Source organism: Prionailurus bengalensis, chromosome B4 (assembly GCF_016509475.1).
Source record: "Prionailurus bengalensis isolate Pbe53 chromosome B4, Fcat_Pben_1.1_paternal_pri, whole genome shotgun sequence".
NCBI lineage: Eukaryota > Metazoa > Chordata > Mammalia > Carnivora > Felidae > Prionailurus > Prionailurus bengalensis.
The window spans coordinates 65,327,938-65,343,934 of NC_057358.1; the positions used below are offsets into that span (position 1 = coordinate 65,327,938).

Genomic DNA, 15,997 nt, shown 5'->3' on the forward strand with positions numbered 1-15,997 from the left:
GCTTTTATTTATTTATTTATTTTTTAAATGTTTATTTATTTTTGAGAGAGAGAGAGAGAGACACACACACACACACACACACACACACACACACACAGAGTGCGAGTGGGGGAGGGGCAGAGAGAGAGGGAGACACAGAATCTGAAGCAGGCTCCAGGCTCTGAGCAAGCAGTCAGCACAGAGCCTGCTGCGGGGCTCAAACCCACGAATGGCAAGATCATGACCTGAGCCAAAGTCGGACGCTCAACCGACTGAGCTACCTAGGTGCCCCTGAATGGCAGGCTTTTAAAAGGTATAGGCTACACTCATAATGACTAAAATGTCACAGTGTTTTTTATAAGGGATCTTGGATTCTTCCTTTACAATTTCCCTCAGGTTTTTGTCTTTTGGTTATTGTTTGCTATTTCTTGATTTTTATCATGCCTGAACTACTATATTAGTTTCCAAGTAGATGTCTTTTTCTTTAGTCTGTCCTATAAACTGTTGCCAAATTAATTTTCCTAGAACACAGCTCTTTATCCAAGGGACTCTTCTGCTGCAAATATTTTTGACAGGGCAGACCTTGAGTATCCTGCCCATGGTTTCAAGGCCTCCTTATATAGTTTGAGTCCAGCCAACTTTCTCTTCTATTTTACTCCTCCACTGAACTCTGTTTTCTTATCAAGTAAATTCCACTTTCATGGCAACATTTCCTATTCTAGGTCTTTTCACATAAAATGTTTCCATCTGGGATGCAAACTTTCTCCCAATTGCCATTTATGTGAATTCTTCATTTCCTTTAGCCTTTGCCTATTGGCCCTTTTCTAAGCCTCATACTAGGAATAATTTTTCTGTTCTCAGAATTCCACATTCTCCACCACAGTCTATACTTGTAATTCCTTATATTGAAGTTGGTCTTTCATGTCTTATCTTTGCATTATGTTGTAAATTTTTTTCCTGCTCCCTTAAGTTTGCAGAGTGGACAGGGTGTGTATAAGACACTGATGATACCCATTAGTAAATATCTACTGAATAAGACTATTGAATGAATGAACAATCAATCAAGATACATGCTAGAATAATGTTAATAACTAAGAAATACGGAGATGCCTCCTGAGTCATTTGGCTGCTGGCAAGCTGATGTGGCCAAGTGTCTAGGCACTTGAAAAGGAAGATAAGAACTTGGAAAATGTTCCAGTTTCCAGCAATGCTGTTAATTTCTGAACAAATGAAAATATTATTAAGTTATAGAGACAAATAAGACTTGAAAGGGTAAGATGTTTGTCAGCTACTGTCTGAGCCGAGTAAAAGGGAGTCCCAATGGCAGACTGGAACTGGCATAGCCTAATAAGGTGACAAAACCAATTCATTGTGTGCGTGTGCATGTGTGTGTATGTGTGTGGTTTGATTTTGCTACATTTCAGTGGAAAGTTAAGATTTGAGCAGAATAATCTGATTTATGATAATGTGCCCTCAATCTGTGTCCAAGTGGGCTGCATAATGAACTCAGCAATTTCCTCCTCCTTCCATATAAAGGTAATTTCTAGTATGATGAAGGAATTAATGTAGATGAGGGGTTTTGAGAACTAAGTATAATCAAGTTTTATGCAAGGAATTCATCTCAAGGCCAAAGAGATTAAAATCGTGACTCTAGTCATTCACAATAACCACGTACAATCTTAGATTTCTGAGTAGAATGAGCAGGAAGATGCCCTCATTCTTCAACCTCCAAACTCTCTGTCCTCAGCAGACTGTAACCAACATCTTTGATTGTAAAAAACTATATATCCCCTTGACTTTAATGCTTAAAATGTGAAACCATCAATCTGGATAAATTTGAATTCTAACTTTCACCAGCTGCATGACTTTAGGCAAAATTGTAAATTTCCCTGGGCCTTGAGTTAACTCACAAGTAATGGGAATAATTAATAACACTTACTTCATGCAGGTCGGCAGGATTAGCAGGAAGGGTGCCTGGCATAGTGACCAAATTGCAAGTGCTCAAAAATAAATCTTTCTTCCTTCCCCAGCCACTCATATAAACAAGGAAATTCAAAGAGGTAGATGAAATATTAAAGTTCTGGCAAAACTATGAATTTGTATTCTACTTTTTCTCTTGGAAAATACAAGATATGTGTAATTTAATCTTTATGTTTTTTTAAGATTGGGGGACAAAGTGCACTTATCAACTAAAAGAGCTTAATGATTCTGAGTGCTAAGCTGATTGATGTACATACTGCTGTCAATATTTAAAATGTTTTATAAAAAATGAATAAAAATGTTTTGTAAATTAATTGAACATTTTTACTCTAAAACTTCTGAGTGTCTTTAAGGCTTTACTAAATACTGTATTTGGCCACTGTTGCCAGTGATAAGAGTAATGATAAGTAATCAGATAGTTTTAAAGCAGTTTTTCTTAAAAATATTTTTTTATTTTTAATTTTTCTTAACATGTATTTATTATTGAGAGATACAGATAGAGCATGAGCATGGGAGGGGCAGAGAGAGGGGAAGACACAGAATCTGAAGCAGGTACCAGGCTCTGAGCTGTCAGCACAGAGCCTGATGTGGGGCTTGAATTCACAAACCATGAGATCATGACCTGAGCCAAAGTCGGATGCTTAACTCACTGAGCCACCCAGGTGCCACTCTTATAAATGTTTTTAAAAGTGGCACAGGGGATAATTATTTCAGTTAAATAACCATAATAGATAAGTTTAAGTTAACATATATTCATATTACATAGAAATCATAAAAATTAAAAATGACCCTAAATGCCACTGCTCAGAAAAACTAACTATGAGACATACATTGGTTATAAATTTTAAAGAGCACAGAAAAGCATAACGTGGAAAAGACACCTCCATCCATCCTCCTTATTCCAAAGTTCCTTATCCCCAAAGTAACAGTTATTCTTACTTGTTTGTCTGGAATGTATTTCAGAAAGAGGTGGATTTATTTATTGATACAATTCTCTTCTTTTCTTTTAAAAAATTTTTTTTAATGTTTTTATTTATTTTTGAGACAGAGAGAGACAGAGCACGAGCAGGGGAGGGGCAGAGAGCGAGGGAGACACAGAATCCGAAGCAGGCTCCAGGGTCTGAGCTGTAAGCATAGAGCCCGATGCAGGGCTCAGACCCACGGAGTGTGAGATCATGACCTGAGTCAAAGTCAGACACTTAATTGACGGAGCCACCCAGGCACCTCTGATACAATTCTTTTCTATTTCACAAAAGATGTACTGAATATTCTTTCAGTCCTAGTGGCAAACATGATCCATGCACAGTGTTTCAATTTCACAGATTTTTAAACATACAAAAGTATGTCATGTCAGGAAGTGTAGATGTTACTTAGATTTAGAGAGGTAGAAAGGGAAGATTAGGAAGTCAGTTACTTAGCAGGAAACCATACTTGCCTTCCCAAACCACTGATTTTCCTCTGCCCTCGGGTAAAACTAGTTGTTACTTCTGAGAACCAGAGAAAAACCAGTACTACTTTGTCATTCATTTTAAGGACTGAAGACGATCCTTAATAGAAAAAAAAATGACTCTTCACAAGAATGTGTTTTTCCTTGGGACGCCTGGGTGGCTCAGTTGGTTGGGCATCTGACTTCGGCTCAGGTCATGATCTCGCAGTTCCCGGGTTCGAGCCCTGTGTCGGGCTCTGTGTTGACAGCTCAGAGCCTGGAGCCTGTTTGGGATTCTGTGTCTCCTTCTCTCTCTGCCCCTCCCTGTTCATGCTCTGTCTCTTTCTCAGAAATAAATAACCATTAAAAAATTAAAAAAAAAATCTATGTTTCCTTTACAGTTAACTCAATTTGAAATACATTACAGCAAATTATTTTCATTCAAGCAATCTTTTGCTGATTTTTCCAAGCAGAGTTAAAATATATCTCCATGAAGAGGCTCTCATTTCCCTCCTTTTGTATACACTCTTTAGTGTGCTCAGGATATTCACCAAAACTCCTGTGGCATTTACCACACTCTGCCCAGTATGGCTTGGCCTGTATGTGTTCAAATAGCATTTTCCAGTGGTTCCACGTGGACAATGCAGTTACTAAACAACTGTAGACTCAATATTAATCTCTGTTACTCAATTTTGATTGTGAACTTCCAGATGATTTCATGACAGACATTGCAAGTAGCTGTTTTCTTGATATTTATTGGTTGACTTAAACTACACTGAGACTGCAAGTAGCAACTATCAAGCAATGATCTTTCAAGGGAAAGAGTTAACAAATAATAGTCAGTAGTTATATTATCTTACTGAGACCTTAAATTCTACTAAAACCCCTTCATGGTATTGCTCCCTGTCTGGCTCCTTTGTCCTCAGTTTCCCTCATCCTTACTTCCTCTGTCCTACCCTTTTCCTATTTTTTTTTAAAGGTTTATTTATTTATTTAATTTTGTAATGCTTCTTCATTTTGAAAGAGACAACATGTGTGCATGAATGAATGGGGGAGAGGCAGAGAGGAAGGGAGAGAATCTTAAGCAGACTCTGTGCTGTCAGCATGAAGCCCGACTCAGGGCTTGATCTCAAGAACTGTGGGATCATGACCTAAGCAGAAATCGAGTTGGACCTTACCCGACTGAACCACCCAGGTGCCCCTATTTATTTATTTCTGAGAGCCAGAGACAGCCAGAGAGCTAGCATGAGAAGAGGAGGGGCAGAGAGAGAGAGACAGAGAATCCCAAGCAAACTCCATGTTGTCAGCTCAGAGCCTGATGTAGGCCTCGAACTCATGAACCGCGAGATTATGACCTGAGTTGAAATCAAGAGTTGGATGCTTAACTGTCTTGCCCTTTTCCTCTTTATTCAATGATCTGTTTCTTATATCATTCTCATTTCTCCTGTTTTTCTTTGCTCCTTTCTCATCTCCATTTTTGTCCCCTTACAAGGTCACACACACACACACATACAAGCACACACATACATGCACGCACAGTTTTATATATTTGATCTTTTCTTACCGGGATGAGGATGTAGGTTCAGTAATTTGTCTTTGCACACGTGCATGTTTAATTAAATGTTCTTTTAAAGCATTTTGGACTTCTGCTGGGATATCAGGGGAAGTGTGGCTAATTTTTATAGCAGGCTCAACAGCTTTTAGAGCTGGCTTTTCATTTTCTTTAACTTCTTTTTTCTCTTCGGTCTCAAAGACTTCAGTAGGAGCACTTGAAATGCTCTGTGGAAGGGTGCTGACGTTGGAAGTCACAGGTTTGCTTTTCCAACAAGGCCAGCACAACTTCCAGAAGACAAAAAGTGAGACAACCAACAAGGCCAGGCCACAGAAGCTGACAACCACCGCTAACAAGCTGACCGAAATATCTGGAAAAAAATCACAATGTAAAGAAATATTAATCCACTGATAGTGTACATAAAAGAGCAGAAACAGTGAGATAATTTACATTATGGTTATTATCAACAGATTTCTTTTTTAGAGTTTCAAAATTTACTTTTAAGTTAGGGAGGAAAGATTAATAATTAAGCCTGGAAATTCTCAAAGGAGATATATGAAAAATCCCAATTGTGTATAGAAAAGGCATGATGTATGCACATTATTTCAAAGAACAGTACAAGAGGTCCAAGAGTTTGCAAAATGAAAGGTGGCAACTTATAACCTGCCATGAAGTTATGAAACTTAAGAAACTCAGAAAATGCACACAATAAGAAGGCTTCTGTTTGTTTCATCTTTTATCTAAAGATGCAAACTCACTTTCTAAGCAGGGAATCATATCAAATATTTGTATAAACCACTTTCTGTAGTCTAAATAAGAATAATATGTTACTAACAGAGAAGAGGTACACTGGTAGTTATATTTTTAACCTCCCTAGGTCCTTTCTGATAACCTTGCATGTTCCTACTTTCTAATGTCCCAAATTAATGATGTAAGTATCTCTAAAATATCCTTATTTCAAAATAACCACAAAATTAATATATGCTCATTATGTAAAATGATCCAAAGAAATATAGTAAAAAAAAAAAGTTAGTAAGATTGAGTAAATAAATGAATGAGAGAAAAGAAACAAATCTCCTGTGCAGAAGAATTCCAAGCAATATACGTAGATACTCTGTTCTAAAGAAGGTGGACCACAGCTCCCACTCCTCAAGTGTGGACATAGTGCACATACTACACATAGTGACTTCCTTCCAGAGAAGACAGTATGGAAAGGAGTAAAAAAGGGTAACTATAGTTGGAGAGACCTCACCAGGTGATCAAGGTGACTATTGGCAATAATGAATCATGTTGATAGTACACACCCTTAATATGATGTGATGAAAATGGCACTCTACCTTTGTGGTCTTCTTTCCCAAACCCATAACCCAAGGCTAATCATTAGAAATCTATAAGACAAATTCCAGTAGGAGGGCATTCTACAAAATATCTTACCAGCACTCTTCAACACTGCCAAGGTTGTCAAATAAAAGTCTGAAAAACTATCATAGCCAAAAGGAGATTATGGAGACAATGACAACCAAATGTAATGTGGTATCCTAGATGGAGTCCTGAGATAGGAAAAGGATATTAGGTAAAAACTAAGGAAATGTGAATAAAGTATGGACTTTAAGTAACGGTGTATCAATACTGCTTCATTAATTACAACAAATAACCCATATTAATGTAAAATATTAATAACAGGAGAAACGGGGTGTGGGGTATATGGGAACTCTGTACTATCTTCCCAATTTCTATGTAAATCTAAAGCTGCTCTAAACAATCAAGTCTGTTTTTTAAAAAGTTAAGGCTATCCCCCTACCTACTTCCATTTTCACCTTCCTAAGATAACCAATGTTGGCAATCTGGTGTTACAGCACGCTTAAAAACTAAACAGATTTCCTGTAAAGGGAAATTTGTCTAGATGTAAATAATCTTTTCATTTTCTTTTACAACTTTGCTTAGCCTCAATATAAATATGAATCCAATTTCTTTTGTTTAAAATAAAAATGTTAGGAATATGTTATAGGCTGAATTGTGTCTGTCCCTTAATCCTTTCCATTTTCTTATGTTGAAATCCTCACCCCCTAGTGCCTCAGAATGTGACTGTATTTGGAGATAGGGCCTTTAAATTAGTCATAAAGGCAAAATGAGGTCATTATGAATAGGCACTATTCCAGTATGACCGGTGTCCTTGTAAGAAGAGGAGATTAGGACAAAGGTGCTCACAGAGGAAAGACCATGTGAAAACACAGGGAGAAGGTGGCCACCTATAAGCCAAGGGGAGAGGCCTCGGAAGAAAAATCAACCCTCCTGATACCTTGATCACAGACATCAAGTTTTCACAACTGTGAGGAAATAAGTTTCTATTGTTTAAGCTACCAGTCTGTGGTACTTTGCTATGAAAGGCCTAAAAAACTAATAAAGAATAAATCTAATTTCCTTTAACCACTACTGGAAATTCAAGATTTCCTACCCCTCCCTAGAAGCAACCACTGATCCCAGTTTGGGGTGTATCTGTCCAGCCCAAGCACTAATAAAGACACTTCTTAAAAACCCATACAAAACTTTTTTAAAAAGCCTTAAATGGCTTACTGCATATTTATTTCTTCAATTTGCTTTACTTTTTAATTCAATGATCCTTGGGGTCTAACTTCATCTCACATAGCATTCCATAATACTTCCCCATGATGGATATTATGGGATAGATTATACCCAGTGTTTTGCTATTACCACATAGCTATAATGAGCACCTTTGCCCCTTCTTCTTGTACATATTTGTGAGTGTTTCTCTAAGGTAAATGTCTAGAAATAGAATTGCAAGGTCATAGGTTATGCACATATTTAATTTTATTAGCTATTTCCAAAAGAATCCCAGAGTGTCTATAACAAAAACATCCTAAGAGTATACTAGTTCCTGTAATTTCAGAGAAAAGCTGTTATACTTTAATTTTCACTGATATGATGGGAAAATGATACCTTGTTTTAATTTACATTTTCCTGATTAGTAAGATAAAATGGTTCTGTTGAAACTCCCAATTTGTAGCTAATGGAAATCTATTCAGAAGTTGAAATAATTCCAAATTTTTAATGCTACCTAATTATAAGATAAAAATTAATTTGACATACTGTGATACATAGATATTAATATTTTCCTTCATTTTCTACTTGCTTATTAAAGCAACCATTAAATATATTTCCCATTTATATTCAATTGGTGAAGAATGTGTGATCATATTTTATATTTTGTAATTTACTTTTACTTATTAATTTGTTCATTAGCCCCGTAACTTGAGGAAAAAAAGAAAAACACATCAATATACTTCCTACTTTTTTTAATGTTTATTTTTGAGAGAGAGAGAAAACATGTGCATGTGCACAAGTGGGGGAAGGGCAGAAAGAGAGCGGGAGACACAGAATCCAAAGCAGGGTCCGGGCTCTGAGCTGTCAGCACAGAGCCTGATGACGTGGAGCCCAAACCCGTGAACTGATCATGACCTGAGCCAGTCAGACGCTTAACCGACTGAACCACCCAGGTGCCCCTTGCTTCCTAATTATTTTAAATGGAGGCATAAATACTACAATTATGGATTCATAATATTTATGTATTTTCAGCTCCACTTATGTTATATTTTTCTGGGTATTTTAACGCAGTTAACTTCTTCAACTCAGCTGGAGCCAAAAGCCAAGATATAAGGAAACCGCAGGACAATGTGAGGTAGGAGAAAGGATGGAGTTCGTTTTCAGTCCATAACTGAAAATGCCTCCCTTCTTACTTATAGGCATTAGAAAACTTTTACTCACCCACAAAAATGTGATGACATTCTTTTATGCCATTTTTCCTACATGCTAGGTTTTGGCATTCATGAGGTTATTCTCATTTTAGGAAAAAGTCCTGTGGAAATCTCTGACCCTAATTCCATTTTCCCTACTACTGACAATTTTCTTTCTAAAATCAGTATCTGGTTCTACCATTTAGGGGCCCATAAACTATTTCAGCCAAACTAAATTACTTGTGAAAGTGAAAAATTGTGTTATCAATAATGCTTGGGTAGCAGGAAGAAACCGAGTCATGTCCTGGCAACTGAGATGTATGGTCACCTTACCTCTCTTAGCCTAACATTCTTCTATATCACCTCTTAGCCATCTGGGACAAATCCAAACTTTGTAAGGCATTCCACAGTACCTTTGTGATTTGACCCCTGGGAACTGGTCAGCTTTATTCTTCTGTCACTTTCCTACCTGTACTCCTTCCCCTGACCACTCATTACTCTCTCGTGATTTTGTTCAGGCTGTTGCGTGTAGTTCCACTGCATTTATCTTCCTCCATTTGGCTTCCTGGCAAATTTGTATTCAACAATCAGATCCAAATAGTACCTTTTTTGACACTCTCTTACCCAAAACTCCTGGGACACAATGTGTTTCAAAAATTATTATTTTCTTTTGAATATTAGAAAGGCAATATAGTACACATTATGTGGGATAACACTGAGTAACCAAACACATCAATACATCTAAAATGAAATGTATGAATTAGTCACACTGAGTGGGATCACTGAAGATTATAAGTAGCTTAATGCCAATTCAGATAGGATGTTGATACCAAAATGCTACAATTTACAAAATAATTGTCAGTTTTTGGGATTTTGAGGTTTTGTGATTGTGGATAAGAGATTGCACATCTGTACTTATTTTGCTTCTCCAAATGTTCCCATCCTACACATAAACTCATTCCTTGATCCTTCAGAGCAGAAACCAAATTTATTCACCTATTGTAGTGTCTGGTATTTATCAAATGGTCAAAAAATGTTTATGGAGCTATTGAATCCACATTCTGGGAATTACCTGAAAAAGAACTTAAAAGGCTGTAGGTTTTGAGGTGGCTAGATGACTAAAAACTGAGTGATTTAGAAGGAATATGCAGAAATCCTTCTACCAGGAAGATAATATAATATAGCTTGTACCCTGGCACAGTTTAGATCTGGGTTCAAATGTCAGCTCCACCACGGGGACTTTGGGCAAGTTGTTTAGGTTTTAAGAGTCTCGTAAAAATAGAAGTATTTATATTTATTTCATAGGATGTTGTGAGGTTTAAATAAAGGTATATAAAGTATATACAGGTATATAAAGTTAATTTGGATAGTAAGTGCAGTGATGGTTTGCTGTCATTATCAACTCTTTATTTTTCTTTAAACAAGAGTACTGAGGAGAAAAGAGGCATAGTTATGGATTGAGTATAGACTGAATGGTGATTCACAGATTAGTAACAAGAGGAGAGACTCATCTGATGACAACTGGTACTGAAAGGAGTGAATTTGTTTAAAATGAACACCAGCACTTCTAAGTAAATATTAATATTTCAGGAAGCTAACAAGTAACATTCCATTTTCCTGTCCATATGTGCTCAAAACAACTGAGAGGCAAACACATGTTCAAACAGGCAGCAATTAAAATACAGGCAGCTATCAGCTTAGGTCTATCAGAAAGTGGACTTGCTAATAATGCCACCTTGAATTGAATTAGACTTGACCATACAGTCACAAGCCTGGCTGCACCACCACTGGTATTCCCCATGAGGACTGGACCCCATAAAATTTACTACATGGAGGAGTAGAGAATATTTGCTTCCTGAGGATATGAAGCTCATACATCAAAGAAGGGGGAAACTGATAAGTCATTTCTCAGAGATGAGGGTGGGCCAAGATTCCTATCTTGCAGCTCCTTTCATTCGAAAGCATAAAGCAAAGGGAAAAAGAGATTTCCTTCTTCTCAACAGCAAAAAGTGAAAGAAGTTGGGATAATTAGAATTTTATCCTGAAACAATAAAACTAAATTTATAAAAATAAGCTTATTGTATTTTATATATTTTGCATTGCTTGCTATTGTAATTATGGCTAACCAGTAAAGGTATTAAAAACAAAATGAACTGTTTAATACTTAGGTCTTTATGACATAAATTTTTTCAACAAAATTTGTTTAGCAAAATAAAAGTATCTGACTATCAAAAGAATAAGGAAGAATCTGGGAGAATTTATAAAGTCATCAAAATGTTTTAAATGATTTTTTTTATGACTGTAACTCACATTTAACCATGGTATGAAAAATGTTATGAGTCTGGACTTAGTTCAAAGAAAAATAAGTAACCTCAGAAACATTTTTAAATAAAGATATTGAAATGGTCAGGAATGCATTTCAGAAATAACACTCTGGCTAAGGAGAAGATAAGAGTGGAGGTCAGACTAGAAGAAGAGAAACTAGTTAACATATGATAATAGTCATTCATTGAAGGATTATAGTGGTTCTGAATGAGGGCTGCTGAAATGAGGAGAAAAGAAGATTCAGGAGATAACTGGAAGTTAAAGTTCCAGTTAAGGAGTGTGAAGACTGAAGGATAAGAATGTGAGTTAGTGGGAGACAAACAGGATGATGAAGTAAGGAAGACCATGCCTTCAGCTTTGGTCGTACTAAGTCTGAAGTACTTGTGCTCATGCAAGTAGAAATTTTGAGGAAGTTATTGGTAATGCATGACTGCAACTAAAGATGAAATTGAAGGACTTCCTTTAATAGTGGAATCTGAATCCATGAAAGAGAAGACAAAATTTGATAGAAACCTGAGTACATCAATATTTAAAGAAAAAGAACTTAAAAAGGAACAAAGAGCCTGTGTGCATAGAAACCTGAGAAAGTATGAAAAAACAAACTCAGGTCAATGTGTTTTCATATATATATTTGAGAGAGAAGGAGCGAGCAAGAGAAAGCATAAGAAGCGGGGAGGGACAAAGGGACAGAGAATCTTAAGCAGGCTCTACGCTCAGCAAGGAGCCTGACTGGGGGCACCATCTTACAACTGACAGATCTTGACTTGAGCCAAAATCAAGAGTCAGACACTTAACTGACTCAGCTACCAAGACATCCCTGGAGGAGAATAGCCTAAGAAGTAATCAACATAAAAACGTTAAAGTAAGTTCAATTAGAGTAAGTAACTATTAACATTAACAAGTAGGTTTTAGTGAATTCAATGAGATTAGTGAAGGAGAGGCTATATTAAGTACATTAATGTGGTTAAATAAATGAATAGGAGTGAGGAAGTGGATTCTATGAGAGTAGACCATTCCTTCAGGAAACTGGATGTTGGAAAGGAGGAAAGAGTAGCACATGGAGGTGATGGAGGTGTTTTATTAGGATGTGCAATACTCAAGCATGTTTTAAAACTTAAGGGAAGGAATCAGCAGACAAGAAGACATAGAAAGTTAAGCAAATGAATAATTAAATGAAGTCCCATAAATGGAGAAAATGGATGGATGGGGTCTGAAGCAAAGATGAAAGGATTGCCTCACTTTTTCCTTTACGAGTAAAAGAGGATGGTTCTGCAATCAGGGAATTTTTTAGGTCTTGGGTAGAAAGTCAAGTGAATTCTTATTTATAAGTAGTATTTTTTCTCCAAAGTAGGAGTTGGGGCTAACTGCCAGTTACTTTGGGATATTTGGGAATAGCTTGGATTATTTAGATATAGTGGGGGGAAGTTTAAAAATAGGAATTGTAGAGAACAGGAGAAAATTGAATAGGAAAACACAGGATTTCCGTTTAGAATTGAGGGTTCTTTTGAAATTGGATACTAGCTTGCCTGGTTTTAAAACCTCCTAAATAGTTGATTGCTCTGGTGTAGGGATAGAGAAGCAGATGAATTTATTCATGAATGAGGTCTCCCTTCCCCACAGCACTGGAAGATGTAATATATTTCAAAGGAGAAAGCGATTGCAATGATGAAATGATGCATCATTATCTATTGACAGAGAATGCCATATCTCTGTCATATGATTGACATCATTATCTATTATCTATTGACATCTACATCTACATTGACATCTACATATAGATATCTACATCATTATCTATTGACAGAGAATGCCATATCTCTGTCAAAGGAGAAAGCGATTGCAATGATGAAATGATGCATCATTATCTATTGACAGAGAATGCCCTATCTATTGACAGAATTCACACAGAAGTAGAAAGGTGAAAGGACTGGAGTTTCCAAGTGAGAAAGGTGAAGGCATAGGAACTTGTGGTTGGGGACTGGGGAGGTTAGGTAGAGAAAAGAACACTGGAGGAAAAAGGTCAGCCATGGGGAGGCCAGGGTGATGAATATAAATGGCTTTGCTTGCCTTCTCTGCAGGGCCTTTGAAGTTACCCTTGCAATAGGCAAACTTGATGAGTAGACCCTATCTCAAATTTTCAATTTCTCTGAATAGTTAAAAAGAATCCATTATATGACATTCATTTTATTATATTTTGGGAAGATTAAGAGTTAATTAAATTTACAGATATTAGATTAGGTGCCCAGATAATCAGGTTTAAAATTGCTCAAACTCTGGCTTGATTACATAAATATGCATAACCATTGCTTTACCACTGTCTACTTATCTGTCGAGATGTCTCTGACTCACTTTTGGTATAAAGATTTTATTCTTTCATTGTGTCTTAATAATTCAAAATAAAGTGACCCAGTTCTGAAAAACTGAGAAAACACAACTCTCATAAGAGAAGAGTAAGCCATGGGGCACCTGGGTGGCTCAGTTGGTTAAGCGTCTGACTTCGGCTCAGGTCATGATCTCACAGTTTGTGAGTTTGAGCCCGGTGTCGGGCTCTGTGCTGATAGCTTGGAGCCTGGAGCCTGCTTCGGATTCTGTGTCTCCCTCTCTCTCTGCCCCTCCCCTGCTCATGCTCTGTCTCTCATAAATAAATAAATGTTAAAGGAAAAAAAAAAGAGAGACAGAAGAGTAAGCCAAAAAATGCTAATTCCTCAGAAACTTTTGTAAAGCAGAACTTTGCTAAAGTCTATGTAACCAGACCATAACATTTGCATGGTCCTATTCACTGAGGCTTGTAAAAAGTGTTAGATCTAATTGTCTACTACCTACACAGATGGATATGATCACACAGAAAAGCACAGACCAATTGGTGTGCTCTCCATTCCCATCACCACTGCATTAATTGATATTCTTATCTGTGGTTTCTGTATCATTTTTTTAAATTTTAAAGTTCTAGTTCTTTAATTTTCAAAATGTACAAAAATATGATTTCTTGTAATTAATCAAAACTTATAATTTAGTTCATTGATATTTCAAGCCTTTTGTTCTTTGGTTTCTTCCCATTATTGCCTGAACATAGACCATATTTATGGCATCATTCCATAGAGAAAGAAGGGGAATAAAACCCAAATCAGCAACTCTTTTTTTTTTTATTTGAGAGAGAGAGAAAGCATGAATAGAGGAGGAACAGAGTGGGGGGGGGGGGGGAGGCGGGGAGAGAGAGAATGAATCCCAAGCAGGCTCCACACAGCACAGAGCCCAATCCAGGGCTCGAACCCATGAACCATGAGACCATGACCTGAGCTGAAGTCGGATGCTTAACTGACTAAGCCACCCACGTGCCCCAAATCAACAACTCTTACTCAAAGAAAGCTGAGGGAAACTGTTTCTAAGATAAAAATTTGGAATTATCTTTGAAGTTAACCTATTTATCCTATTCAGATGATGTTGTGGTTGACCCTTAAACAATGAGGAGGTTAGAGGCACCAAGTCCCACACAGTTGAAAACTGCCATATAAGTTTTGACTCCCCTAAAACTATTGATAGCCTACTGTTGACCAGAAGCCTTGCCAATAACATAAACACTTGATTAACATATATTTTATATGTTATATGCTGTATTCTTACAATAAAGTTAGAAAAAATAAAATGTTCTTAAGTAAATTATAAAAAAGAGAAAAAACATTTAGAGTACTGTACTAGAAAAAATCTGCATATAAGTAGATCCACACAGTTGGATCCTGTGTCGTTCAAGGGTCAACTCTAATATTATAATAGGGCATAATTCTGATTTCTATAACAAGAGGCTAAACTAGCAGTGACTTAAACAAGGTAGAAGAAGTTTATTTCTCTCTCATGTAATTAACTATTCCAGCATAAGCAGGCCAGGGCATACACATCAGGTTCAAGGTGTCTAGAGTCCTAATTTTTTTTTTTTTTATATTTGTACTTTGCTATTCAAAGGTTTTTGCCTTCTCCTTAATGTCCAAGATGGCAAGCTACCATGCCCATGTTCCAGGCAGTTAGGTGGTAGAATACCATGGGGAAAGGGAAAGTGAGAGTCTGTCCTTTATCAACGTTTATTTATTTTTGGGACAGAGAGAGGCAGAGCATGAGCGGGGGAGGGGCAGAGAGAGAGGGAGACACAGAATCGGAAACAGGCTCCAGACCCTGAGCCATCAGCCCAGAGCCCGACGCGGGGCTCGAACTCACGGACTGCGAGATCGTGACCTGGCTGGAGTCGGACGCTTAACCGACTGCGCCACCCAGGCGCCCCGAGAGTCTGTCCTTTAATTCTAAGGGCACAGCCTGGAAGTAGTACACATCACTGCCACTAACATTCTGATGGTCAGATTTAGTCATGTGGCTGCAGCAAACCAGAAAGAAAGCTGAGAAAAGTTGTCATTTATAAATTAAAAAAAATAAGTTATTTTAATGCTGCTACATATCTAAATAAAAATAAAGGATTCTGATACTGTGAAATAAAAGGGGGGAAATGAATACTTGGAAATAACTAGCAGTCTCTTTTTCATCTATATATCCAATACATAATCAATCAACATATTATCCTTGCAACAATGCCTCTTATAATTTCCATTTTAACGGTACTGATTTGCCTTTTTCTTGAATTTCAATAAATGATAAAAACTTTGTATTAATACTATATTGAGTTGATTATAATATGCATATTTTAAAACATTTACATTTTCTGAAATCTGAATATACTTTAGTATCAGTGGCTTATTACAATCACTAATAGCCAGGAAGTAAGTATGTCATAATTTTCTCTGTGTATGTGCAAAACAAAGGCATCAATATAAAAATCCATAGAATGAGTCCAAGTGGCTTAAAAAAAAAAACAACAACCAAAAAAAAAGCAAAACAGTGGAGAAAACAGTAAAGCCTAGCACTAAACCTTACAAGACAAACTTTTGGGGGGTAGGTGGAGAAGGCAGTGAGTCAGTGAGTTTGCCAACATTGCTAACATTG

At 37.0% G+C, this 15,997-nt stretch overlaps 1 protein-coding gene across 1 annotated transcript in view; it reads right to left on the minus strand.

Annotated features, from left to right (window-relative positions):
- Positions 1–15,997, minus strand: part of SYT10 (synaptotagmin 10) — a 65,248-nt gene that overhangs the window by 41,061 nt on the left and 8,190 nt on the right. The window contains exon 2 of the mRNA XM_043563147.1: positions 4,950–5,307. Within this exon, the coding sequence (XP_043419082.1) occupies positions 4,950–5,307 (358 nt within the window). The remainder of the gene's footprint in view (positions 1–4,949; positions 5,308–15,997) is intronic.